This window comes from Mesoplodon bidens, assembly GCF_964165515.1.
Source record: "Mesoplodon bidens genome assembly, chromosome: 4".
Taxonomy (NCBI): Eukaryota; Metazoa; Chordata; class Mammalia; order Artiodactyla; family Ziphiidae; genus Mesoplodon; species Mesoplodon bidens.
Window position 1 is genome coordinate 56,968,647 of NC_138160.1, and position 26,791 is coordinate 56,995,437.

General features: G+C 43.3%; 1 protein-coding gene across 4 annotated transcripts; it reads left to right on the top strand.

The window, feature by feature from the left end:
* The first annotated feature begins 71 nt into the window (after positions 1-71).
* Positions 72-22,025, top strand: MARVELD2 (MARVEL domain containing 2). 4 transcript variants are annotated; one of them, XM_081230812.1, is made up of 8 exons: positions 123-305; positions 3,470-3,826; positions 4,229-5,389; positions 7,191-7,226; positions 11,202-11,350; positions 15,919-16,090; positions 19,168-19,218; positions 20,175-22,025. In XM_081230812.1, the coding sequence occupies exons 3-8, from the start codon at positions 4,244-4,246 to the stop codon at positions 20,295-20,297; spliced, it is 1,677 nt and encodes a 558-aa protein (XP_081086938.1). In that variant the 5' UTR covers positions 123-305; positions 3,470-3,826; positions 4,229-4,243; the 3' UTR covers positions 20,298-22,025. The 4 variants fall into 4 exon arrangements, with proteins under 4 accessions (XP_081086940.1, XP_081086938.1, XP_081086941.1 ...); XM_081230814.1 differs by lacking the exons at positions 123-305; positions 3,470-3,826 and adding an exon at positions 72-108; XM_081230815.1 differs by lacking the exon at positions 7,191-7,226.
* Positions 22,026-26,791: the final 4,766 nt, after the last annotated feature.

A 26,791-nucleotide genomic window follows, 5' to 3' on the forward strand; every position in this document is an offset into this window, starting at 1 on the left:
ACAAAGCCAGGCGGAGCGAAGTTCAGCTCGGCTCGGCCCCGCCCCCGGCGCCCAATCCCGGTTTCAGAGCCGCGGGCTGCGGGCGCGCACTTCCCGGCGACTGCGCAGGTGAGCAGGGCGCCAGGGGTGGGGCCCACGTGACCGGGAAGTGGGCGGGGAGGGGCCGGCGGACCCCGGGGAGGGGCCGGTGGACCCTAGGCAGGCGCGCGGCGGGGAGGGAGCCTTCGGCGTCCCTCGGTCCTTAGAAGCGGTGCGCTCGCTGCGCGGCCAGCCACTACCTGCGCCCGAGGCCGGACGCCGGCACGGTAAGGGGTGCGGGGCCCCGGGGAGAGCGGGGGGCCTGGGAGGCCGGAGGGCCCCTCGGCCAGCCAGGTTTCATTCGGCGGACACAGGTGCCGGGCGAGACGCGCCCACCCCCGGCCGCGGGGTTATCCCGACCTGGGCACGTCCGGCCCGACTTAGTTCCGGCCACTCTGGGGACAATCTCGGGAGACGAAGAGTGTGTTTTCCCTCTGACGTGGAGACGCGCACCTGGGTGGGCAGAGCTGAGTACTGAGCGAGGTTGGTGGGTCGGGGGCGTAGCGCCGAGCCGTGGCCTGGGGAGGGACCCCCGACGAGGATGCTCTGTATTCCCGGGCACTCGCTCGAGGGTTCAGTTCAGAGCGCAGGGGATTTCCCATCCCCCTGGAAACCCAGAAACGTCTGAAATCGGCCCCTTTCTCGGGGCCAGCAAAACTTTAAAGCCAGCTTAGTGGTGATTCTGTTGGTGTAAAGGTGACCAACTGGATTCCTATAACACTTCGCTGGGGAGAACCATTTCTCCTCCCACCGCTTTGACTTTCGGAGATTTGTGTGCCAACTGAATGGAGTCGGGCCCCGGGGGCTGGAACAAAACAAAGACCCGCTCTGCCTCAAAGTGCTGATTCTAAGTGAACTCTCAGTGACACCCTGAGAGATGCTAGGGGTATCCAGACGTTGAAATGTGGTAAAATACAACTGACTATTATTCCCTTCCAAAATTACATGATTTGCTATTCCACAGTTCTTCAAATTTGTAATTTTGGCTTTTTATTTAAACACTGATAAGATGATATAATTCAAATAAGCCACATTTCACAGGTGAGCATGAATTAAATCCATTATAGTGAAGCATACTTTTGCCAGTGAGTTAAATTAAGCAACCGGTATCCTTTAAATGCCTGTGTATCAAAGATATTGAAGGATATGTAAAACTTGCTAAAGTTATTTGTTGTGCTTTTGCCTCTACTATTTTTAGGAAAATGTATTTCAAGAATTATAGTAGTACTATGCATTCCTAGAATTTAAATGTTTTTAGACGACATAAAGCGATGAAAGACAAAAAAATAACTGCTAATTGCTATCAGTATAGAAATTTTTTTCTATACTAAATTTTTTCTCCTACTTTGCATTGGGCACCATCCTGGGACTCACAGTTAATTCTCTAAAATTGGAGTAGCCCATTAGAAGACCCTAGAATTTAGACCTCTTCTCCATCTCCACCCAGTACCCAGGTGATTGTATTTAGTCTGTTGGTAGTAAATACCCTTCTGTGGGTAGACTGCCTACTTGATATCTTTACCTGGACTTCTAACAGGTATCTCAGACTCTCTTCAGGCTGCTTCTCCCAGGACTAAGCTGGAGGGTTGGAGAAATGTTGCAGATGAAATGATCTGGTGTCTGGGATTGGCTTTAAAATAATCTGTTGACAAAAGGAATAAGGTAGAGGGTATAGACGAAACAAGATTGGTCATAAATTGATAATTATTGAAAGTGGTTGATGGGCACATAAGGGCTCATAATACTGTTCTTTCCACTTTTTATTGTGTTTGGAAATTTCTAAAATAAAAATTTTTAATTCCCTGAACATAGAGTTTAACCTCTTCTTGCTATCTTCGTTGCTACCACCATGGTCCATTGGATTACAGTTGGACAACACAGGTTTGAACTGCAGGGGTCCACTTACATGCGGTTTTTTTTTTCAATAAATATGTACTACAGTGCTGCGTGGTCTGCAGTTGGTTGAATCCGTGGATTCGGGACCACAGCTACATATTACCGACTATAAAGTTACACTTGGGTTTTTGACTGCGAAGAGAGTTGATGCCCCTAACCCCTATGTTGGTCAAGGGTCAACTGTATTTCAGTGGCCTCCTAGCCAGTCTCCCTCTTTTCACCCTTTTCTCCTGGAATGTACTCTTAACAGAGCCCCCAGAGTGATCCAGTTAAAATAAGTCATATCATGTCAGACCTCTACTGAAAATTTTCCAATGGCTTCTCACTCCCAATAGAAGGCTTAAATCTTTCTAATGATTTTTATTTATTTACTTTTAAATTTTATTTTATTTATTTGTTTATTTTTGGCTGCATTGGGTCTTCATTGCTGCGTGCGGGCTTTCTCTAGTTGTGGCGAGCAGGAGCTACTCTTCACTGTGGTGCTCGGGCTTCTCATTGTGGTGTCTTCCCTTGTTGCGGAGCACGGGCTCTAGGTGTTTGGGCTTCAGTAGTTGTGGCACGTAGGCTCAGGAGTTGTGGCTCGCAGGCTCTAGAGCACAGGCTCAGTAGTTGTGGCACAGGGGCTTAGTTGCTCCGCGGCATGTGGGATCCTCCCGGACCAGGGCTCAAACCCACGTCCCCTGCATTGGCAGGCGGATTCTTAACCACTGCGCCACCAGGGAAGCCCCTCTAATGATTTTTAAGCCTTAACGATTCAGATGTCCTCAATTCTACTACTCACCCTGCGGCTGCCTCCATTCCTGAACAGTTCTCGGACATGCCAGGCACTCCCACTTTAAGGCTCTTACACTAGCTGTTCCATCTGTGTGGAACACTTACCCCTTATACCTGCCTGGCTTCCTCCCTCATCTCCTTCATTTCTATATTCAGATGTCATGTTCTCTCTGAAGACTTCCCTCGTCACTCTGTTTAAAATTATAACACCCTGTCCACACTGCACTTCTTACCCTCTTTCTTAACTTTGTTCCTTGGCATCCGATATATTTCACTTGCTTTATCTATCATTTGTCACCGCCGCCCCCCCCACTGGAATTTAAGCTCCATGAAGGCAAGGATTTCCATTGGCTTTGTTCACTGATACATCTTCAGCAAGCCTGATGCATGGCAGGCACTCGGTAAATACTTGTTGAGTGATCTCCATTTTACAAAGTAAAACAAAACAAAGCCTTAGGAATTTCTAAATTGTTCAACACTGTAAAGGTGGGATTACCAGCTTTAATTCTGAGACGTTTACAGTGCCAAGTACAATGCCATGTGTCCAGCGAGTATTCAGTAAATACTCATGAGCAATTTGAGGGAGAAAATCATTGTGCCTTAAACCTAGTAGTTATATTAGCAAATAGTTTCCTTTTTACATACATGTCCAGGTCATTGATTTCATGAAGGAAATCAACAGGTTTGATAAAAAGTGCTTTTTCTATGCTTTATTTTTCAGGTGGATTGAATACCCTGTAAGATACTTTTTGAGTCTTTCTATGGCAACAGCAAGTCACCTTTAAATAATTGGTCTGGAGAGAGTGATGTCCATGGCCATTGCTGCGGCTCTGTGCTGTACTTTCGGGGAATCTTAGCCTTTGGTGATTTTATTTTTCTGAGAATTCAATTTTTTATATCTAGTATCAAGTGTTATACTCTTAGAGTGGAAGAAGCAACTCCCGTAACCTGACTTCCCGAGTTAGAAAAGAAAGGGACTCTCCACTCCCTGTGTTTATCAGACTGCTTCTCCTGGGCCATTCCAAAGCAGACTTGAGTTAATGAAAGTGAAGAGTATTTGCTGACCCATCACATTTTGGTATGTTCAGACTCTTAAATATGTTGATTTAGATATTTGAGGAAAGGACTCTTGAAATGTGTTAGCATCCTGTATTATTAAAATTTAGTCTCATTTTTGGTTTTTTGCATTTTGTTGTTTATAGGGCTCATAGGTAAATTCAACTTGTTTTAATCAAGAGCTAAGATTTAAAATTTTGATTGCCCTTAAAATCTCATAGAATGATTAGTAGATCCCTGGCTAACATAATTGTTACACGTTTAAAGTGTACATAATTTATGTTGTCATTTTTATATATCATAATAATTAGATATGATCATGTTGGTTTCCTGAATATGATCATTTGCTACTAAGTGAATAAAACCAGCATCATTGAAAGGATAAATAACTAAGCATAAGTGATAACTTTAATCTTGGCCCCAGGTGTGAACATCACAAATGTTGTCAAATGACGGAAGATCCAGGAATCGGGACAGGCACTACGATGAGGTCCCAAGGGACTCAAGCTATCAAGATGGCACTGTAAGAACCTTCCAGACTCTTCACGACAGTGAGCTGGCTGTGAGCACTGATCCGTTGCCACCACCCCCTCTCCCATTACAGCCACCATTCGGCCCAGAATTCTACTCAAGTGACACAGAGGAACCGGCCGTAGCGCCAGATCTCAAGCCTGTAAGGCGCTTTGTCCCTGAGTCCTGGAAGAACTTCTTCAGAGGGAAGAAAAAGGACCCAGAGTGGGATAAGCCGGTGTCAGACATCAGATACATCTCCGATGGAGTGGAGTGTTCACCTCCAGCCTCTCCCGCGAGACCAAACCACTGTTCACCCTCCAACTCCTGCGAAGATCCTCAGGGCGGGTCAGAAGGCAACGGTCGTTCCCGGAAAGAGGCCGAGGCAATGTTTCCCCACGATCCCTACGGATCCCTAGGCCGACGCACACACACAGCCCGAACCTACAGTGAGAAGGTGGAGGAGTATCACCTGAGGTATTCCTACATGAAGTCATGGGCAGGCCTGCTGCGGATTCTGGGTGTGGTGGAGCTGCTTCTGGGGGCCGGCGTCTTCGCTTGTGTCACGGCGTACATTCACAAGGACAGCGAGTGGTATAACCTGTTCGGATATTCACCCTATGGCATGGGAGGCGTTGGTGGCCTGGGCAGTATGTATGGGGGCTATTACTATAGTGGCCCCAAAACCCCTTTTGTGCTTGTGGTTGCTGGATTGGCTTGGATCACCACCATTATTATTCTGGTGCTTGGCATGTCCATGTATTATCGGACCATTCTTTTGGACTCAAATTGGTGGCCCCTAACTGAATTTGGAATTAACGTCTCCTTGTTTATCTTGTACATGGCCGCAGCCATAGTCTATGTGAATGATACCAACCGAGGTGGACTCTGCTACTATCCATTATTTAACACGCCAGTGAATGCAGCGTTCTGCCGGGTGGAAGGAGGACAGATAGCAGCGATGATCTTCCTCTTTGTCACCATGATTGTTTATCTCATTGGAGCTTTGGTTTGCCTAAAGTTATGGAGGCACGAGGCGGCCCGGAGACATAGGGAATTCCTGGAGCAACAGGAGGTAAGGGATTTCATGATCTTTGTTCTTTCTTTCTGTTTACTTCCTCCTTAAATATGTATAGTTCTCAAAACAAAGCTGTTGTTGTTTTTAAGGGTCTGAAGTTCAAAAGGCCCCACTCAGCATCTGACATGTTCTGACCAGGATAACCCACTCTGGTGTGTCATTTGTAGAATGTTGCAGGTAGACCCCAGATGTGTAATACCGTATATAGTTTGTCGGTTGCAGTATTGTCTGTCCGATACTTAAGGGGAAAACAATTTCTACAAAGAAGAAATGATAATACCTGCATAAGATTATATAAAAGCCCTATTAAAAATATTTTTTTTGGAATGGTGGCAAAAATGTTAGGAGTATGTTCTGCTAACTTCATTATTCCCTGACATAAGTTGATGTTTTGCTTTCTTCTTCTAAGGAGGAGTGTGTAGTAGAATTTCCTGTACCTCTGAAAATGTCAGTATTACCTTAAATATTTTCTTAATTTTAAGTCAACTGTACCGTGCATTTTTTTCCCCACTTTGCAAAGACTTCCTAGGTACAATGGCATATGGTGTATATTGGGCAAAACTATAGCTAAAAATAAAATCCTTCCTTATATACTCAATAACCTACGTATTTACTCACTGACCTATGTATTTTTTTTAATCTTATTCATAACAACAGCAAAAAAACTTGACTAACTTTATAATAGGTACCTTATGTGTTCTACACAGAACCTCATACTCTAGTGTCATAAAATGTATTTATCTTACTAGAATTTGACATAGATTCAAGTTGTTTCTAATAATTTATCTCAGCACTGTAAGCATTTTTTTTAAATTAATTTATTTATTTTTGGTTGCATTGGGTCTTCGTTGCTGCGCGCAGGCTTTCTCTAGTTGAGTTGAGCGGGGGCTACCCTTCGTTGCGGTATGTGCGTGGGCTTCTCATTGCGGTGGCTTCCCTTGTTGTGGAGCGCGGGCTCAGTAGTTGTGGCGTGTGAGCTCAGTAGTTGTGACTCGCGGGCTCTAGAGCGCAGGCTCAGTAGTTGTGGTGCACGGGCTTAGTTGCTCCACGGCATGTGGGATCTTCCTGGACCAGGGCTCAAAGCCATGTCCTCTGCATTGGCAGGCAGATTCTTAACCACTGCACCATCTATTTTTTTAATTTACATCTGTGTATACAAAGTAAGGAACTTTAAATTCTAATCAGTGTGAAATCCAGATAGTGAAGCACACATTTCCTTATAATTTTATGTAAGTTTAATAACAACGGAGTTCTTATCATTTCAAATTCTACATGAATATGACTGTTATCAACAGTACTTTTATTTCTTTTCCTTTTCTCAACAAAAATTTGTTTTTATAAGACTTCACATAGCGGTTAATTAAACTTGAGTCACCTATGATTCCTATTTGTGTGTTGCTGTAACTTCCTAAATGTTAAAAGACATAATGGCATATAGCTTTTTTCTGTTAATTTTATAATTTAACCATCCCAAACTCTTTAATCATGCAAGGTAATAGGAACCAAGAATAAATAAAATCTCTAGGTAATTCAAAGCAACTCACATAAGAGTCACCACCGTCTCCATATTTCCAACTCTGCTCTCTGCTCCTGATTGACAGGGAATCACAGTTATCCCTCCTCCTCTGGTTCTCCACTGGCCCATCAAAATGTGGCCAAAAGAGTAGGAGGATCATCTGTACAGTAGAGAATCAACATCTGTAAAGTTGAGATTGGGCTGTAGATGCAAATGGACAAAAATATTTGCAAAGTAGCTTCACACACCTCTGAAAAGTCATTTTAACTCTTTTTGTTCCAGGTAAGTGAGCCATCATTGCCATCGAAAAGGAAAATGGTAAGAATAAAGCTCCCGTTATATTTTATCTCTAGATTTGTTAAATAATTTTCTCTCTTATCTGTTTATCTATAGAGTAGACCATCTGTCTGTAAAAGTGTATCTATTGCATTAAGTTCATAATACGACTTTCAGCTTTCTTTTTTTTTTTTTTTTTTCTTTTAAAAATTTTATTTATTTACGTTTTGGCTGTGTTGGGTCTTCTTTGCTTGTGTGGGCTTTCTCTAGTTGCAGCGAGTGGGGGCTACTCTTTGTGGCGGTACGCGGGCTTCTCATTGCGGTGGCTTCTCTTGTTGTGCAGCACGGGCTCTAGGCACACCGGCTTCAGTAGTTGTGGTGCGTGGGCTCAGTAGTTCTGGCTCGTGGGCTCTAGAGTGCAGGCTCAGTAGCTGTGGCGTACAGGCTTAGTTGCTCCACAGCATGTGGGATCTTCCCGGCCCAGGGATCGAACCCGTGTCCCCTGCATTGGTAGGTGGATTCTTAACCACTGCACCGCCAGGGAAGTCCCTCAGCTTTTTTCTAACACTAAGAGGACCAAATCAGACAAGGCTATTTGTAGCATCTTTTAATTTTGTTAGATGAAGCTTCTACAAGTGAACCTAGTTGGTTCTCCTTACATATTTAAATTTAATTTTTAAAATATTTTTATTATTTATTTATTTATTTTTGGCTGCGTTGGGTCTTCGTTGCTGCACAGGGCTTTCTCTAGTTGCGGCGAGCGGGGGCTACTCTTTTTTTTTTTTCTTGCAGTACGCGGGCCTCTCACTGTTGTGGCCTCTCCCGTTGCAGGACGCGCAGGCTCAGTGGCCATGGCTCACAGGCCTAGCCGCTCCGCGGCATGTGGGATCTTCCCGGACCAGGGCACGAACCCATGTCCCCTGCATCGGCAGGCGGACTCTCAACCACTGTGCCACCAGGGAAGCCCCAGCCCATTTTTAATTTGAAAACCTTAGTAATTATATCCATAGCATTACTTACCCCATGGCTTAATTACTTTCTCTTGCTTCATGGTAAAGCGTTTCTCATATGTGCTGACAAGGCTAGTTTTTGCTAGATGCAAAGAAAGGTCATGAAATCTGGGGCCGTGTGTTTGTAATCAGGAGTACTGTTTGAAAGTGGTGTGTCCCAGGGCTGGAGCCCATCTACCTCCTTCCCATCAAACACCAAAGAGATTTTAATTTTTTGAGTCATATCTAGTTCTAGATATTTTTTCCCCAGTAGGGTTTTCTGCACTGATGATCAGTGAGGTTCACCCAAAAAGAGTGAAGAAAATTTTAAGATCATAAAAACAGAAAGAAAAAAAAAAGAAAAGTAAAGCAGGTGAAATAGTCTGTGTGGAAATATTCTGACTTCTTAGAACTCCCTTTTTATATTAAAAGGTGAATCTTAGAATTAGAGATGGGCAAGTAAGGAAAATGAATAGTTTCTGCTTGAAAAAACTTTACCTGAGGGGGGAGAAAACTCATATGGATTCTCCTTCCCAACATAGTCACCTGGGTAGAATTCGTGATTTTGACCAGGAAAACCGAGCCTGACACCTGGGGCTACTGACTAGGGAGTCAGTGTGCTCCCTGGCCACTCCTCAGGCAGCCTTGGGAGAAACAGATGGTTAAATACTTAGAAGATAAAAAGGGATGCCATGAAATGGAAATCCACTTATTTAAGCCAAAACAGTTTCCCCTAATTTTAATACCATGATGGATTTTCAAGATTAAACATAAAAGAATTCATTAGGATGAAGAAATGGCATCCCGACCAGCGAGGAACAAAGTGGGATAGATACTGACCTCAGAATATGTTTCCTAAAATACTCTTGTTTGATCTCCGTTCCTCTGGATTTTCTGCTCCCCACTCACGTTCTTGCTGTCTGGGGCCGATGGCTGGGCGTCCTTTCTGGCCGAGGGGACCTGGTTCCCCTTCCACCCAGCGCCTCGGGTGCAAGCTTCCCGTCTTGGTAGCCCTACCCCAGGGCAAGTCAGCAGCCTCCACGTCTAATCCGATTAATCCACTAATCTGTGGGCTGCTGCTGTTTGGTGAGTTAACAGCTGGTAGTTTCTAGAATGAGCTAATGTTAAACCAGACCTCAAAGGCAGCCTCAGAGATAGAGAAATCAGGAAACAAAGGATTTTAAAAGCTGCCTGACAAGGTAAAGAGCAAGGTTTTTTTAAAATCTCATTTTATATTTTGTTTTCAATGGAGTCAGGTCCCTCCCGAGCACCTCTTGGTTAGCTCAGCGAGTTTAATTCAGCAAGCATGGACTGAAGCCCCAAGGGGTGAGTGGAGGGAGCTTTCTTCTGTGTCATGGGATCAACATGCTCAAGCAGGATGGCTTTGCCCGCCCCCCTCCCCATCACAAACTCATTTCTAGCTTTAGGATTGAGCGGTATACATTTAAGTAAACCTGTTTCCTCGTGTTGCTCACTTAAAGAATCAATGAGCCAAAAAAGTGCTGGCTTGTTTGGTTGGGTGGTTGGGTTTTGGTTTTTAGGTGTTTTTTTTTTGGACGAGCCATGCAGCTTCTAGGACCCAGGCCCTCGGCCGTAAGAGCGAGAAGCTGTAACCGCTGGACTGCCAGGGAATTCCCAGAAAAGTGCTGGGTTTTCATTGTGGCTTTTCCACTCAGAGCCTTGAGACCTTGGAGAATTTACTGAACCTCTCTGAACCTTGCTCCTTTATGTGTAACATGGAAACCCCTCTCCTGGCATCCACCAGCCTCACAATTTGGTTGGTGTTCTGGGCGCTGCCCAGTGGGGCCCCCAAGCACTCTTTTCCCAACCCCAAAGCTGCACATCCACCTCGCCCTGCCCGTTCTGGAGTGGGCTCCCCTGGGTCTTCCACTTCCGCGTCCCTCCTGTTGGCTATTTTAGCTCTTTTTTAAAAAAACATAAATTTATTTATTTTTATTTTTGGCTGCATTGGGTCTTCATTGCTATGTGCCGGCTTTCTCTAGTTGCAGTGAGCGGGGGCTATTCTTCTTTTTGGTGCGCAGGCTTCTCATTGCGGTGGCTTCTCTTGCTGCGGAGCACAGGCTCTAGACACGCGGACTTCAGTAGTTGTGGCACGCGGGCTCAGTAATTGTGTCACGTGGGCTCTAGAGCGCAGGCTCAGTAGTTGTGGCACATGGGCCCAGTTGCTCCGCACATGTGGAACTTCCCGGACCAGGGCTCAAACCCGTGTCCCCTGCATCGACAGGTGGATTCTTATTAACCACTGCACCACCAGGGAAGCCCTATTTTAGCTCTTAAGGTCTGTCCCCATGCTTCCTCCTTGGGCATTTCTGTCTCATGTTCTTTCGCCCTCTTTGAATGGATCCTTTTCCTACAGAGACCTCTAGGAGCTCTCCAGTGTAGAAGCCAGCTGACTTAAACCACTATCTCCAGCGTTCTCGTAGACCTCTTCAAGGAACCGCAGGTTAAGAACACCTGGGAAAGTAAAGCCATCCACCGCCCTTCCCTTGGTTTTACTTGCTGTCCTTTTCAGATGATGAAGCAACGTGACTCGTCCCTCATTCTGACCTACTCAGTGGCTACTTGTAATTGATTCATCTGAAGTTGCTGGTGTCATTTTTTGCTCTTTCCATTTAAGTCGACTTGTTCCATTTTTATCGATGAATTTCTTATTTTGAACTACATTTTCTGTTCTTTTACAGTTAATTGGGGTATAAATCTTAAAAGTACTTAAGACACATTTACCATTTCATCATCCACCTTTGATGATCCCACGACTGGGATTGGAGGGTGTTTTATCTATTATATACTCTCTTAGCTCACTATTTCCCTTAACTGTTACAAAAGTGTTCCGAACAACTCTGTGACTATAAAACACGTAATTCTGAGGGGAAATTGTTGATTGCTGTCTCTACTCTTCTTCCTCCTGCTCCCACCCCCCAGTTTTCTTCTAAGAATAAAGTTGGGATTTTTGTTTTTTCTTCTGCCTTCATTTATAAATAAATCCTCTTTTTCTCTCTAACTGTAGTGTGACATGGCCACCGGTTGTGACAGACAGAGAGACCAAGAAGTTAATTTTAAAGAACTGAGAGCAAAAAAAATGAAATCTGAGCTACTGAGTGGACATATCCCCGCTGGCCACATCCCGAAACCGATCGTGATGCCAGACTATGTGGCGTGAGTATCTACCTAAGTCCTCCTTCAAGGTAAAAATAGAGGTTCCATTTGGGTTTTCTCTTTTCTGTTTGTCTACAAGTTAATACTCTGCTTAAAGTCAATTATATTTGAACAGTTGTTTGTTTCCTGAGAGGTAGTATATTGAATTGAAGATACAGTATGGTCGTTGAGGAATAAGCTAATAAGCTGATTTCCTATTCCTGTTGTTTTAGTGAAAAAGTTATCACTTCAGTTTATTTTTTTTCTTCCAGTTTTATTGAGATATAATTGACCTATAGCACTGTATAAGTTTGAAGTGTACAGCATAATGATTTGACTTACATGCATCCTGAAATGATTATCACAGTAGGTCTAGTGACCATCCATCATCTCATATAGATACAAAATTAAAGAAATAGAAAACAACTTTTTCCTTGTGATGAGAACTCTTAGGATTTACTCTCTTAACTTTCATATGTAACATACAGCAGTGTTAATTATATTTATCATGTTGTACATTACATCGCTAATACTTATTTATCTTATAACTGGAAGTTTATAGGTTTTGACTACCTTCATCCAATTCCCTCTCCCCCTACTTCCTCCCCCAACCTCTGGTAACCACAAATTTGATCTCTTTTTCTATGAGTTTGTCTGTTGGTTTTTGAAGTATAATTGACCTACAGCACGGTTAGTTCCTGGTGCACAACCTAGTGAAATGTATATTTCTGTACATTTCAAAATCATCCCCAGGATAACTCTGGTTATTATCTGTCACCGTACAAAGATATTACATAGTTATTGACTATATTCCCCATACTGTACATGTTGTACCTGTGACTCATTTATTTTGCGTCTGAAAGTTTTTACCTCTTCATCTCCCTCACCTATTGCTTCACTTCCCCCACCCCCCTCCCCTCTGGCAACCACCTGTTTGTTCTCTGTACCTATGAGTCTGTTTCTGTTTGGTTATGTTTGTTCAGTTGTTTTGTTTTCTAGATTCCACATGTAAGTGAAATCATACAGTATTTGTCTTTCTCTGTTTGACTTATTTCAGCAAGCATGATACCCTCTAGGTCCATCCATGTTGTTGGAAATGGCAAGATTTCATTCCTTTTTTTTTTTTTTAACTTTTTATTTTGTATTGGAGTATAGCCAATTAACAATGTTGTGATAGTTTCAGGTGCACAGCAAAGGGACTCGGCTATACATATGCATGTATCCAAACATTCTGTGTCTTTTGATTGGAGCATTTAGTCCATTTACATTTAAAATAATTATTCATAGGTGTGTACATATTGCCATTTTATTAATTGTTTGGGAGTTGTTTTATGGTTCTTTTTTGTTCCTTTCTTTTGCTCTCTTCCCTTATGATTTGATGACTATCATTAGTGTTAGGTTTGGATTTCTTGCTCTTTTTTGTGTGTGTATCTATTATAGATTTCTTTTTAATATTTATTTATTTATTTGGCCACACCAGGTCTTAGTTGCAGCATGTGGTATCTTCATTGTGGCATGCGGGATCTTTAGTTGCCACATGTGAACTCTTAGTTGCGGCATGCATGTGGGATCTAGTTCCATGACCAGAGATTGAACCTGGGCCTCCTGCATTGGGAGTGTGGAGTCTTAGCCACTGGACCACCAGGGAAGTCCCCTCTATTATAGATTTTTGGTTTGGGTTACCATGAGGTTTATATATAGCAAACTGTATATATATATATGTATCTATCTGTGATTATTTTAAGTTGCTGATCTCTTAAGTTTGAACACATTTTAACAACCCTATATTTTTGCTCTCCATCCCCAGCGTTTACTGTTTTTGACATCAAATTTTACATCTTTTTGTTTTGTGTTTCCCTTAACTACTTATTGGGGATATAGATGACTTTATGACTTTTGTCTTTTAACCTTCCTACTAGCTTTATAACAGGGCTGATTTACTACCTTTACTGTATATTTGCCTTTGCCAATAAGAGTTTTCCTTTTGCAATTTTCAGATTTCTAGCTGTGGCCTTTTCTTTTCTACTTAGAGAAATTCCTTTAACATTTCTTATAAAGCTGGTTTGGTGATACTGACTCTTTTATCTTTTGCTTGTCTTTAAAACTTTTGACCTCTCCAACAAATCTGAACAAAAGCCTTGCCAGGTAGAGCAGCGGTCCCCAACCCCAGGGCCGTAGACCGGTACCAGTCCCTGTTAGGAACTGGGCCGCACAGCAGGAGGTGAGGGGTAGGCAAGCGAGCGAAGCTTCATCTGCGGCTCCCCATCACTCCCCATCACTCCCATTACCACCTGACCCATCCCACACCCCTACCCCATCCATGGAAAAACTGTCTTCCATGAAACTGGTCCCTAGAGCCAAAAAGGGTGGGGACCACTGAGGTAGAGTATTCTTGGTTGTAGGTGTTTCCTTATCATCACTTTAAATATATTATGTCACTTCTTTCTGGCCTGCAGAGTTTCTACTGAAAAGTCATGTGGTAGCTTTATGCCAGTTCCCTTGTAATAAATTGTTGCTTTTCCCTTGCTACCCAGGTTAGGAAAGTTTTCAGCTATTATGTCTCCAAATATGTTCTCCGCCCCTTTCTCTCTCTATTCACCTTCTGGGACCCCTATAATGTGAATGTTAGTATGCATGATGTTGTCCCAGAGTTCTCTTAAACTGTTCTCATTTTTTTTTCTTTCCTTTTTTCTGTTCAGCTTGAGTCATTTCCACTGCTCTGTCTTCCAGTTAGCTGATCCGCTGCTCTGTATCATCTAATCTACTGTTGATTCCTTTTAGTATATTTTTCATTTTAGTTACTGTATTCTTCAGCTGTGCTTAATATGTCTTTTTACTTTTTCACTCTTTGTTTAAAACTTTTAACTTCTCACTCTGTTCATCCATTCTTCTCCCAAGTTCTTTGAACATCTTTACAAGTATTATTGGGTAGTTTGCCTATTTCCACTTTACTTGGTTTTTCTGGAGTTTTATCGTGTTGCTTCACTTGGAACATAATTGCCTGTAGCCTAATTTTGTCTAATTTGCTGTTTTATTTCTGTGTATTTGGTAGGTTGGTTTGTTTCTCGACCTTGGAGAAGTGGCCTTTTGTAGAAGATGTCCTGTGTGTTGCAGCAGTGCACTCCCTTCTGGTCACCAGGGCTATATGCTCTAAGGGTGTCCCCTATGTGGGCTGCGTGGGTCCTTCTGTTGTGGCAGGCTGACTACTGTGGTTGGTCTGATAGGCATGGCCAGCCCCCAGTCCTGTTGGTTGCCAGGCCCTGCCTTGTGTGGAGGCTACCGGCCACTAGTGGGTGGAGCTGGGTCATAAGCTTGCTGTCTGTGGAGTCCTGAGGGGTCCCAGGGCCAGTGCTGGTCCATGGATGGGCAGAGCTGGTTTCCAGGGTTGGTGGTTATAGGCCTGGGGGTCCCATATCTAGTGTCAGCCTGCTTGAGTGAGACCGGTTCCTGACATGGCTGGCTGTGTGGGGTCCAGGTGTCTCAAAGCTGGTGTCAGATCCCAGGGCAGCTGGCTTAGGGACCGAGAGTGTCTCAGCTCTGATGCTGGCCTTCTGGTGGGTGTGCTGGCGTCTGGGGGTCCCATGACTTCAGCCTGCTGGTAGACAGGGCTGGGACCCAGGGGATCCTGGGGCTAGTACCAGCCTGCTGGTTGATGGGGCCAGGTCCTGGGGTCCTGGAGCTAGTGCTGGCCCACTGGTGGGCAGAGCTGGGTCCTGGGGTCTCTGGCTGCAGGGCCCAGGCATCCCAGAGCTGGTGTTGGTCCTTTGGTGGATGGGATCCTGGCCCCATCCACCAGGGGGATCAGGGAATCTTAAGACAGCTGGCCTGTTGGTGGGTGGCACTGTGTCCCCACCTGGCTAGCTGCTTGGCCTGAGACATCTCAGTACTGGTGCTGACAGGCTGGTGGGCAGGGCCCAGTCCCTTTGCCAACAAGCTAGAGGGAGGATTACAGGATGGCGCCTGCCAGCACCAGTGTCCTCGTGGTAGAATGAGCTCCCCAGCATAGCTGCTGTCAGTGTCTGTGTCCCCAGGGTGAGCTTCAGTGGCCTCCTGCCTCTGTGGGAGGCTCTCCAGGATCAGCAGGTGGGTCTGAACCAGACTCCTTTCAGATCACTGCTTCTGCTTTGGGTCCTGGAGTGTGTGAGATTTTGTGCGTGCCCTGTAAGGGTGGAGTCTCTATTTCCCACAGCCCTCAGAGTCCTGAAAGTCAGCCCTGATGACCTTCAAAACGAGACATTCTTGGGGCTTGTCTTCCCAGTGCTGGGGAGCCCAATGTGGGGCTTAGACACCTCACTCATTGGGGAGACCCTCTGCACTTGCAATTATCCTCCCATTTGTGGGTCACCCACCCAAGGGTACGGGTGTTGACTATACTATACCATGTCTCTACCCTCCTATCCATCTGGTGGTGCCTACTTTATATCTTTAATTGTAGAAGATACCTTCTGCTAGTCGTCCAGTCTTTCTCATCAGTAGTTGCTCTGTAGATATATGTAACTTAGGCATGCCTGTGGGAGGAGGTGAGCTCAGGGTCTTCCTCCTCCGCCATCTTGGCCACACCTCCACTTTGGTTTATTTTTTTTCCTCAGGAAATACCCTATGATTCAGACGGATGATGAACGAGAACGCTATAAAGCTGTGTTCCAGGACCAGTTTTCAGAGTACAAAGAGCTCTCTGCAGAAGTTCAAGCCATCTTGAAGAAGTTTGATGAGCTGGATGCAGTGATGAGCAGATTGCCTCATCGTTCAGAAAACCAGCAGGTGAGTGCCTGCAGCGGAAGGATGAACTCTGACCTCGTTTGACGTGTAGAGAAGGCATAACCATCTGCATCTGCTGTCTAGGAAGCTCCCTTGAGATCCTCAGGGTGACCGTTCAAAATATATAATTTAATGTCTTTGCCTTCAATTATTAAACAGTATTTTGTTTTCTTACTTAAGTAAAGTATAAGTTTGCCAGCATACGTACCGGGTCAGTCAGGGCTCCAGAGGAGACAGATAGCACACTCTAAGGTAATCTGAGGAAGGTTTAGTCACACGTGGTGGACGGGGGTGTAGAGGAACTGCCAGTGGCCATGCGTTCTCCCAGGTAAGTCACAGCCAAGCAGTCAGCACCCCAAGCCCAGAGAGCACAGTGGGCAGGGATGGAGAGTGGATCTGAAGCTGCATACATGAGCTACAGGCCTCGTGCTTCAGACCAATAACCGTGATGATGGCAGAGAGGAAAACCAGGGTGGAGATGGCAGTCATAGGGGACTGAAGTGTTTTCTCTAATGTTCTGTCTTTTCTTTTTCTTCACATTTTAATATCTGGGAAATCAGGATGCCCTCATAATCAATGGCATTTTTTACCTGACCTATATTTTTCATTGAGAAATAATTCACGTACTATAAAATTCACTGCTTTTAAGTGTGCAGTTCAGTGGGTTTTAGTACTTTCACAAAGGGGTGTAACCGTTACCACTGTAGTTCCAGAACATTTTCATCACCCCCCAAGAAGTAACCCATACCCATTAGCACTTTTTCCCCATTTCCCCTCTCTCCAACCACTGACAACTACTAATGTACTTTCTGTCTGTATGGGTAAATGCAATGATATAATATGTGGCCTCATGTCTGGCTTCTTTTGCTTAGCATCATGTTTTCAAGGTTCATCTATGTGTCAAGAGTCAATATTTCATTATTTTTTGTGGTGAGATAATAATATTCCATTGTATGAATATACCACATTTTCTTTATCCATTTATCAGATGATGGACAGTGGGTTGTTGCCACTTTTTGGCTATTATAAATAATGCTGCTATGAACATTTGTGTGTAATATCCTATCCTTTTTAAAGAGAATGTATTCATCTAATCTATTTGTGTAATTGAAATTTTAAAAACATACAGCATTTTTTAGTAAATGTCAAATGTATGTATATATAATATATACACACATTTTTTTATATAGATAGATAGATAGATTCTTCTCCTGAGACCTGCATTAATTGGGCATCTTTGTTTTGACCAGACCTTTAAGTGTACATTTAAATGAGTTATAATTACAAGTCCTCTAAGCCAAATGTATAGAGTAATGACATTTTCCCAGTCTTGGAGTGATGGAAGGGTGTCAGCTAAGAGGTGCCAGTACCAGAAAGCAGGAGAAATCCAGCACATACTGCAGGTTCAGGGTCAGTTAGTACCATTTGGAGAACAAGCAAGGTCCACAGGTCCAAGAAGGGTGACCAGGTTTAGATGCCCTCAAAGGAGTGCAGGAAGGAAGGAGCAGGCACCAAGCGTCTGGATCACCGCAGGTCGGGAAGAGCAAGCTGGTTAACAGACATAACGCTGAGAAACCTGAACGTGACATGTGGCCTTTTGAGCCCAGGCCCAGAGGCATCGGGTGTGTAGGCTGTGTATGCGTGGGCAAGGGCTCAGGCTAGTGGGTGTGCGATTGGGGGTGGGAGGGTCCTGATTACAGCAGGTGCTGAGAAACTGAGTCCTCCCACAGTACTCCCACACAATCTCACAATAGTCATTTCCTTTGCTTTTCAGCATGGCTTGGCAAGTAAGTAGCCAAATGACAGGGCCTCACTTAGTCTCGGTGTCTCCTCCAGGCCTTATCTAAAGTGGAGATATCAATTGTATCACAAAAGTGAACTTCTTCTCAGCCATAGGCTGAGCTTTGTGGTGGGCAAGAATCTCCCAGCAAGGCTCACTCGTCCCCTAGCACGTCCCCAGGGAGGTGTCTCTGTGCCCAGTGGGCCTGCTGGGGGCATGGGTTCTCACACACACCTGCTCATGCACCCATGAAAAATTAAACCATCACATGACTTTTCTAAGCCCATCAAATAGGAGTTTTGCTCAAAATAATCTCTCCGGTCCTCACCCTCCTAATTCAGTCTCTCTGACCGAGTCTAGGATAGATTTTTACAGCTCTCATCTCTGCCTGCGTCTCCAGCACAGCACCCCTGCCCCGAGGCAGCTAGTTCAGTCCCAGGCCAGGACCTGTTAATGTAGATGACAACTGAATAACCGGCTTCATCTCACTGATGGCAAGCAGTCAAAACACAAACAATACTCATGATCTTAGTATGTAAAAAACATTGAAGAGTTAAAATATATTGGGAAAAGGATGTGGATTTGTGATGGAAAATGGTCTCAGGGGAAGCTTTTAGAACTATAAATTATTACATTTTCTTTTGTATTTATTAGGTTTACAGTGTTTCACAATCTCCAAAGCATAGGTTTACCTGGATAAATGAGGACATTGCTCTAGTAACCTATTTCCTTTGGATAGACTATTCAACCCTTTAACATATTTCATATTTATTATTAAACTTAGAATAAAGTTGGAAGGAACCTCATATTAGCTATTTTCAAAAGTTGAATAGTCTCAACTTGCCAAAGGGGATGAAAATGCTACCTAATTATAGCTAATGTGGTTATTATGTGCCAAGCACTTTAGAAGGATCATTTCAAATAAATGAACCTTCTCACAACACTATGAGATAGTTATGGTTATTTTTCCCATTTTACTGATAAGGAAACCAAGTCTTACTGTAAAGAGCTTGCCCAAGTCACACCGCCGGCAAGCAGTGGCACTGGAACTCGGTCCAGGTTTTACACGAGCAGGGGCCTCGCCCTATTGTTCATCCCTGGATCTCAGGACCTGGCCAAGAGTAAGCCCTCAAGTATTTATCCAGTGAGTTGAATTTGTTCGTGTATGAATATTTTCATTATGGTCTTAGGTAAAAATTGTTTTCTGTTCTTATGCCCACTGTACTCTTGAGACATTCTTGAGATATGATGTGAGTAACTGCAAGTATTTTCATTCACATATACAGTATATTATTTTTAGGAACATGAGAGAATTTCAAGAGTCCATGAAGAGTTTAAGAAAAAAAGGAATGTGAGTAAAACCATTTTCTTCTTTAAAGTGTATTCTTATCCAGGTACAGTGGTGACAGCTGACAGATTGTAGATTCTTGCAGCTAAAGTAGTTCTTTTTTTGTAATTCTTAAGATGCTACTTGTTAGGGACCATGGGTGGCTGCTGGGTACCTTTTTTTTTTTTTTAATTTACCTTTTGGCTGCGTTGGGTGTTCGTTGCTCTGCGCGCAGGCTTTCTCTAGTTGCAGCGAGTGGGGTCTACTCTTCGTTGCGGTGCACGGGCTTCTCATTGCAGTGGCTTTTCTTGTTGCAGAGCGCAGGCTTCAGTAGTTGCAGCACACGGGCTCAGTAGTTATGATCCGTGGGCCCTAGAGCACACAGGTTTCAGTAGTTGCGGCGTGTGGGCTCAGTAGTTGTGGCACACGGGCTTAGTTGCTCCACGGCATGTGGGATCTTCCCGGACCAGGGCCAAACCCGTGTCCTCTGCATTGACAGGCAGATTCTTAAACACTGAGCCACCAGGGAAGCCCCTGGGTGCCTTTTCTTCTCGTCTCTGTCCTGAATACATTCTGCTGTGTCCTGATTCAGGAACCCAGGGAAATGAGCACCCATATAGAGCTCTTCACCCACATTTCATTCACAAAGATTAAGTTCTTTTACAGGTTTCTAATTCCATCCTTAATTGCACAAATTAGTAGAGAATGGAAAGAGCTTTTATTAATCCATTAATTACTTTTTAATGTATTTTAATACTGAAGGGTGCCTCAGCTCTCTACTTCGACTCAATTTCGCTGTGAACCAAAAGCTTCTAAAAAATAAAATCCACTGAAAAAAATGTAGAGAGCTTACCTGTTATTCTTGTTAGGCAGATTTTGAAATCTGCTATGAAAGGTCATTTTCTGGGTGATAATGTGCTTTTTTGTGTTTTTCGCTGAGGAAGCCAGAGGCTGAGATAATAGCTATGTCTCTTTTCTAGGATCCTACATTTCTGGAAAAAAAAGAACGCTGTGATTATCTGAAGAATAAACTTTCTCACATAAAGCAAAGGATTCAAGAATATGATAAAGTAATGAACTGGGATGTACAGGGTTATTCTTAAAACTTATTTGAAACCACTTTTTTATATCAAGCTTCATATTTATTTACTGTCTTTTTTTATGCTCGTCTCTGTGATAGAGAAGCAAACGCCTCCTGAATCAGCTTGTAGTTGGTTTAGCTGGTATGTCAAGTTAAAACAGTATGTGATTGCATTTCAGACATTTCAAAACAAATTCAAATTTACTAAGGGCCTTTACTAAGAGTGGAAGAAATTCTGGATTCATCTGTGTACAATTTATATTTATCTTGTTAAAATTGATTTAAGCATTGTGTCCTTGTGGTGTGATGATCAAGTGGAGTATCAATTCTGGTGCTGCTTTTTCCTTTTTTACTTAGGCCAGTTCCTGGGATTCTTCTAGGACAAATTTCTCTTCCTAGCCAAAGATGTCATTTCTGCCCTTGAAAGGGGTTTGAGTTCAACATTTTGAAGCCTTATGATCTTGGGCAAGTTGTTTAATCTGCCTGTGCCTATTTCCTCATCTGTAAAATGGGGCTAATCAGAGGACCTACCTCCTAGGGTTGTTATGAGGATTGAATGAGTTAATATTCGTAAAGCACTTAGAACAGAGCCTGGCACATTTGTAAGCACTGCATTAGTGTTTGAACTATGTAGACCTGATTGTGGAATGAATAAACTATATAGAATAAGTCTCAAGGAAAGGACCTTAAAGAGCAAGTCCAGCCAGCTAACCCAAGGCCATGGCCTCATGACTTTCTTTTTTTGTGCTGTAAATAAATCTTACACACGTCGCCTTAAGCAGATGCTTCCCTGTGGCCCTGTGCCTACTGGGGTCCAGTGCAGCCTTCTTATCTCTAATCAGCATCACTGTGCACATCTCTCAAGGTCCCCACAGCCCAGCCCTTCCTGTAAACCTTGAATACAAGGATTGTATGAATGTTGTTGCCGTTTCTATCCTGTTTAGATGTCCATCCTAAGGCCCCATGATGTTGCATCTGCTTAGAATCTCCCTTTGATTTATTGGAATGCTTGCTTCATTGTCCCAAGAATTATCTTGGCTTTGAGGCTTTATTCATGAGAAATGTTTTATTTTTATTAATGTGAACAAGAGACTGCTTTAAAAATGTTTTAAAAAATCATTGTTATTGGTTCCTATTCAGCAGCATCTATCTTGTAGATAACTTCCCTGTAGTAGTGTAGAAATACAATTTCTGCTTCATATAGTTGCCATTCAAACAATTAATACTGGAGGAATTTTCTAAATGATGAAACCAAAGAAAAAGAATGTGGAAAAGCAAAGGCTTACCAAGTATTGGTTACTGAATAAACTTCCTAGTTCTTCTTTGTCAATGATATCTTATTTAGTGTATCTTGTTACTATTTTCAATCCATGGTTCTCAGACTATGCTTAGGGTGCTAAGAGTCTTAAGAGGTGATACCGAGGAAAGTGTGAGGCTAGGCTCCCTCTGGACCCCCCCTCAAACTAGAACAGCTGCACTTTCTGTTTTACATATTGGGACCCCGTGTTAACATTTCGCTTAAGAAGAGCACCCATGCTGGGCTTCCCTGGTGGCGCAGTGGTGGAGAGTCCGCCTGCCGATGCTAGGGGACACGGGTTCGTGCCCTGGTCCGGGAGGATCCCACATGCCGCGGAGCGGCTGGGCCCGTGAGCCATGGCCGCTGAGCCTGCGCGTCAGGAGCCTGTGCTCCGCAACGGGAGAGGCCACAGCAGTGAGAGGCCCGCGTACCGCAAAAAAAAAAAAAAAAGAAGAGCACCCATGCTTTAAAAATAAAAGAAAGATGAAATAATACCATTTTGATGAACTGTGAAGAGATTAATATTGAAATGAAGTGTTAAGGAAATTTGACTTTGTGAAACTTTATTTTACTACAGTTGTAAATGTTAATCTTTGAAGACCAATGTTGTAATGCTGATTTTTTACAGTTTTTATGTGAATACCTAGGCATGTTAAAATTTCAGTCACCTGTTGTTTTGTGTGTATCCTTTATTGTTTACTTTTCTAGCGTTCCTGAGTTGACTGGGCATATTCTCCATTATCAGAAAATAAACTGGGAAGTCATTGAAAACTTGTAGATCATGATGCTCAAGTGACTATTTCCTTCTCCCCCATTTTTTGCAAGAATTCAAAGTCAAGGCCACTGTTTGTTTCCTCAGGCTGCCTGCCTTAACCAAGTACCACAAGCTTACAACAACAGAAATGTATTGTCTCACAGTTCTGCAGGCTCGAAGTCTGAAATCAAGGTGTCAGCAGGGCCATCCTGCCTTGAAGCCTGTAGGGGAATCCTTCCCAGCTTCTGGCGGTTTGGGCTGGCAGTCTTTGACATTCCTTGGCTTGTATACATATCGCCCCAATCCTCCGTCTTCCCGTGGCCTTCTCCCTGTGCCTCTGTCTTAACAAGGCTATGTTCTTATAAGGACACCAGTCGTATTGGATCAGGGACCCACCCTCTCTAGTATGACCTCACCTTAACTAATTACACCTGCAAAGACCCTATGTCCAAATAATGTCACATTCTGAGGTCCCAGAGGTTAGGACTTCAACCCATCTTCTTTGAAGAGGACACAGTTCAACCCATAACAGCCACCTTTGTTTGGCAAGTTGTGAGATTCAGAAAAAGATAGTTCCCTGTACATTTTTTTTCTCACCTGACTTGTAACATGTATTCTATTTTGCTACTTAATATGAGGAGATAGCAGCATATCTAAAACTTGAAAAGAGAAAAGTCTATATCCTTCACTCATTCATTCGTCAGTTATGTGCCAAATGCTTTCATTGGCCAGATGTTCTAGCACTGAAGATACGGTAGTCAGTAAAACAGGTAGAGACCCTGAAGTTACTGTCTAACAGGAGATCTGAATGAGAAGATAAAGGGTTGGTGATGAAGTATGCATTTTTCTTATGTGCTTTTCTATAAATGGTTTGTGTAGAGACCCTGATACATAGATGCACCAATGTTCAAAAGATAGACAATATAGGAAAAATCTATAATTTTTTCTGACTCAATCTTTTAAAAAAAACTTAGAGAAAATTTTTTTTTTTTTTTTTTTTGCGGTACATGGGCCTCTCACTGTTGTGGCCTCTCCTGCTGCGGAGCGCAGGCTCAGCGGCCATGGCTCACGGGCCCAGCCGCTCCACGGCATGTGGGATCTTCCCGGACCGGGGCACGAACCCGCGTTCCCCACATCGGCAGGTGAACTCTCAACCACTGCGCCACCAGGGAAGCCCGAGAAAAATTTTTTAAAGAAAAAAACCGAATAGATACAAAAGCATAGAAAATGGAAGTCCCGCCACCCTGGTGATATATACTGTTCAGAGCATATCCTTCCAGTCTTTTTATTTTTTTATTTTTATTTTTATTTTATTTTATGTATGTATTTATTTTTGACTGCGTTGGGTCTTCGTTGCAGCACACGAGCTTTCTCTAGTTGCGGCGAGCAGGGGCTACTCTTCGTTGCGGTGTGTGGGCTGCTCATTGCGGTGGCTTCTCTTGTGGAGCATGGGCTCTAGGCACACGGGCTCAGTAGTTGTGGCTCACAGGCTTAGTTGCTCAGCAGCATGTAGGATCTTCCCGGACCAGGGCTCGAACCCGTGTCCCCTGCATTGGCAGGCGGATTCTTAACCACTGTGCCACCAGGGAAGTCCCTTCCAGTCTTTTTATAATACATGTAATCATTTTTAAATGGTCTACTTTAATACCGTAAGTGTTTTCAAAGAAGAGTATCTGGGAGGCTGCACCAGCATGTGGTAGAGCAGCTCTCCTACATTAGACAAGCCAGCCTTAGAAGGAAGGTAGGAGGAGCCCAGCAGGGCAAGGTGGACTTCAAGCTCACCACAACAAAGACTCCTTTATTTCCTGTGTCATCTTGAACCTAAGCATCAGCCTCATCTGTGATGGGATAATATTACTACCTGATGAAACTTATCAAAATTAAATGGAATAATGTTTGTAAAATATCAGGAAGATGCTTGCTCAATTAGTGGTGGCTAGATATTCAAACTGTACTTTTCATTAAGATAATGAATTGGCTGTTTTAAAGTTAGAATATCAAAATGACTTTAATAATAACAATAATAAAGGGCTGTTTTTGAAAGTGTGTAGGTAATGCATTTATTGCAGAAAAATTTAGAAAATGAACTCTTCCAAGTTCACACAAATAAAATTGCCCATAATTCTGCCCCTTGGAGATAGTCACTGTTAACATTTGAGATCATATCCTTCCATTCTCATCTTACACAGGTATGTATAAGCATATTATATACAGAAAGTTTTGGTATTTACAAAATGAGTTTATTATATAGTATGTTGTGTTTTGTGTTTTAATTAATAAAACTAGACTATATTTTTTCTGAATTTATAGTTTTTATGTTTTCTATTTATTTCATTTTAATGCAGTTATATTATCATTGTTTTAGTTACTGATGTTCATATTGTATGGCGGAAAAAGCAAGGAATGGGAGTTAGGTCTAGATTGAAGCTGTGTGGCCTCAGGCGCCTAAGTCACTTAACTCCTTTGAGCAATGGGATTAGATGAGGTACAGGTACCTAAGGGGGGAACTTCCCTGGCCCTCCAGTGGTTAAGACTCCGAGCTTCCAGTGCTTCAGTCCCTGGTGGGGGAACTAAGATCCCACAGGCGTGTGGCACGGCAAAAAAAAAAAAAAAAAAAATTACCTGAAATAATTTCGTAAACCATAAATCTCTGAAAAATCCTTACATTTATTTTTATATTTTTGTTCTGATAATGTTATCAATAAGAAATTTTCTTTAGTTCATTATTAATAACTTGAGCTATTAATAAGCATATTTACTATATAATCAGGGCTTCTTCGGAGGTCTGTATATGCTGGTACAGCCAGAATGGCCTTGACACATACAAAGAATATTTCCATTTCAGCTGATTGACTTGGAAGCCACAGCGTGTGCCAGTGTGAAAGGAGGAAAGAGCAGGCCACTGGGGAACAGGGGAGGAATTTTCCAATTAATAGAGTACAGATTTGGCACCTTCCTTTCTTCTTTGTAAAGTAGAAAAAAGGCCCCCAGATATAAGAACTTCATTATGCACCCCACCTCCAGGTATGGTTTTTTTTTTTTTTTTTTTTTTTCCTTTGGTACGCGGGCCTCTCACTGTTGTGACCTCTCCCGTTGCGGAGCACAGGCTCCGGACGCGCAGGCTCAGCGGCCGTGGCCCACGGGCCCAGCCGCTCCGCGGCATGTGGGATCTTCCCGGACCGGGGCACGAACCCGTGTCCCCTGCATCGGTAGGTGGACTCTCAACCACTGCGCCACCAGGGAAGCCCCAGGTATGTATTTTATGACAGTTCTGTTTGCCTCGAAATTTGTTTAATGGATAACCCTACCACTTAACTGCTTTGGAGAAACTAAAGTTATTGCAAGATATTAGACCCATAATAGGCGTTTATCAAGACCGTTTGAATTGTAAGCAGTGTACAAGGTTGCTCTTTTTACACAAAACACCATTTTGTGCTACCAATTAAAACAATAAATATTTGTAATCATTATTTATGGGGGAATTTTAGTAGGAGGATTTAGCAGTCAGTGTTCTCAGTCATAAGCCACAGAAACCAAAGCTGGTTGATTTAAGAAGAGGAACTTATTACTATTTACTGTCTAGCTTACAGAATTGCTGGGAGACCTGGAAAACTGAGTTGGAGGCTATGCAGCAGGAAAAAATGCCCAAAATCACACCTAAAATCCCATCTGGTGAAAACAGCTCTCCTGCTCCTGCTGCCCTCTGTGTGCCAAAGGCACTACCAGCCCTGCCATCCTTGGAAGCGTGACTCAGATTGAGATGATTCAGAGTGAGAGATGGATTGGTGGAAGCTAGGTCCCTTGCCATGCTCTAATTGCAAAGGAGACTGGGATGGGAAGGGCCTTTTGAGCTTCAGCAGGCAGACCCGGCTTCCTACTGAGAGTCATCAATTGAGGAATTCCCCAAAGTATGAAGGGATTTGGATGCTGACAGCCAAAGAGGAAACAAATATCACCTACAGATTAGTAGTTGTCCTAATTGGGAGTGTAGTCAGGGATTTATCTTACTCATTTACAAACAGGCCAGATACGCACATGACATCCAGTGCCAGAACACCTTTGACCTTAATGCTTCCAGAGCTGACAGGAAAGACAGGAAGGGTCCCCACTAAGGTCCTAGATGTAGGAATGTGTCCCTGGCCTCCAGGTTTGAGGTTCAGAAACACATTATCACCCAGAAAGCATTGCAGTGCAGTGATTTCCTGGCCTTTCCAGATTAGGTCAAATCCTCCTGCTATATGCTCTTCTACACTTGTACCTCTTATTGAAATGAGTACAAGTGTTTACCAAAAGGCGTGTACAAGAATGTTCATAGCAGCTTTACTCATAATAGCCCCGAGCTAGCAATAACTCAGACTGTCCATCAACAGTAGAGTAGTAGAAATGAGAAATTGTGGTATAGTCATAGAATTTTAAAGAAGAGTGAATTGCTGTTACATGCAAAACACAACACAATGTTGAACAA

Bases quoted from the DNA above. Each gene is read 5' to 3' on its own strand.
- MARVELD2 (XM_081230814.1), top strand. From the start codon at position 4,244: ATGTTGTCAAATGACGGAAGATCCAGGAATCGGGACAGGCACTACGAT. The intron at 11,351-15,918 runs GTGAGTATCTAC...TTTTTTCCTCAG, and splicing joins GTGATGCCAGACTATGTGGC to GAAATACCCTATGATTCAGA. The intron at 19,219-20,174 runs GTGAGTAAAACC...TCTCTTTTCTAG, and splicing joins AGTTTAAGAAAAAAAGGAAT to GATCCTACATTTCTGGAAAA.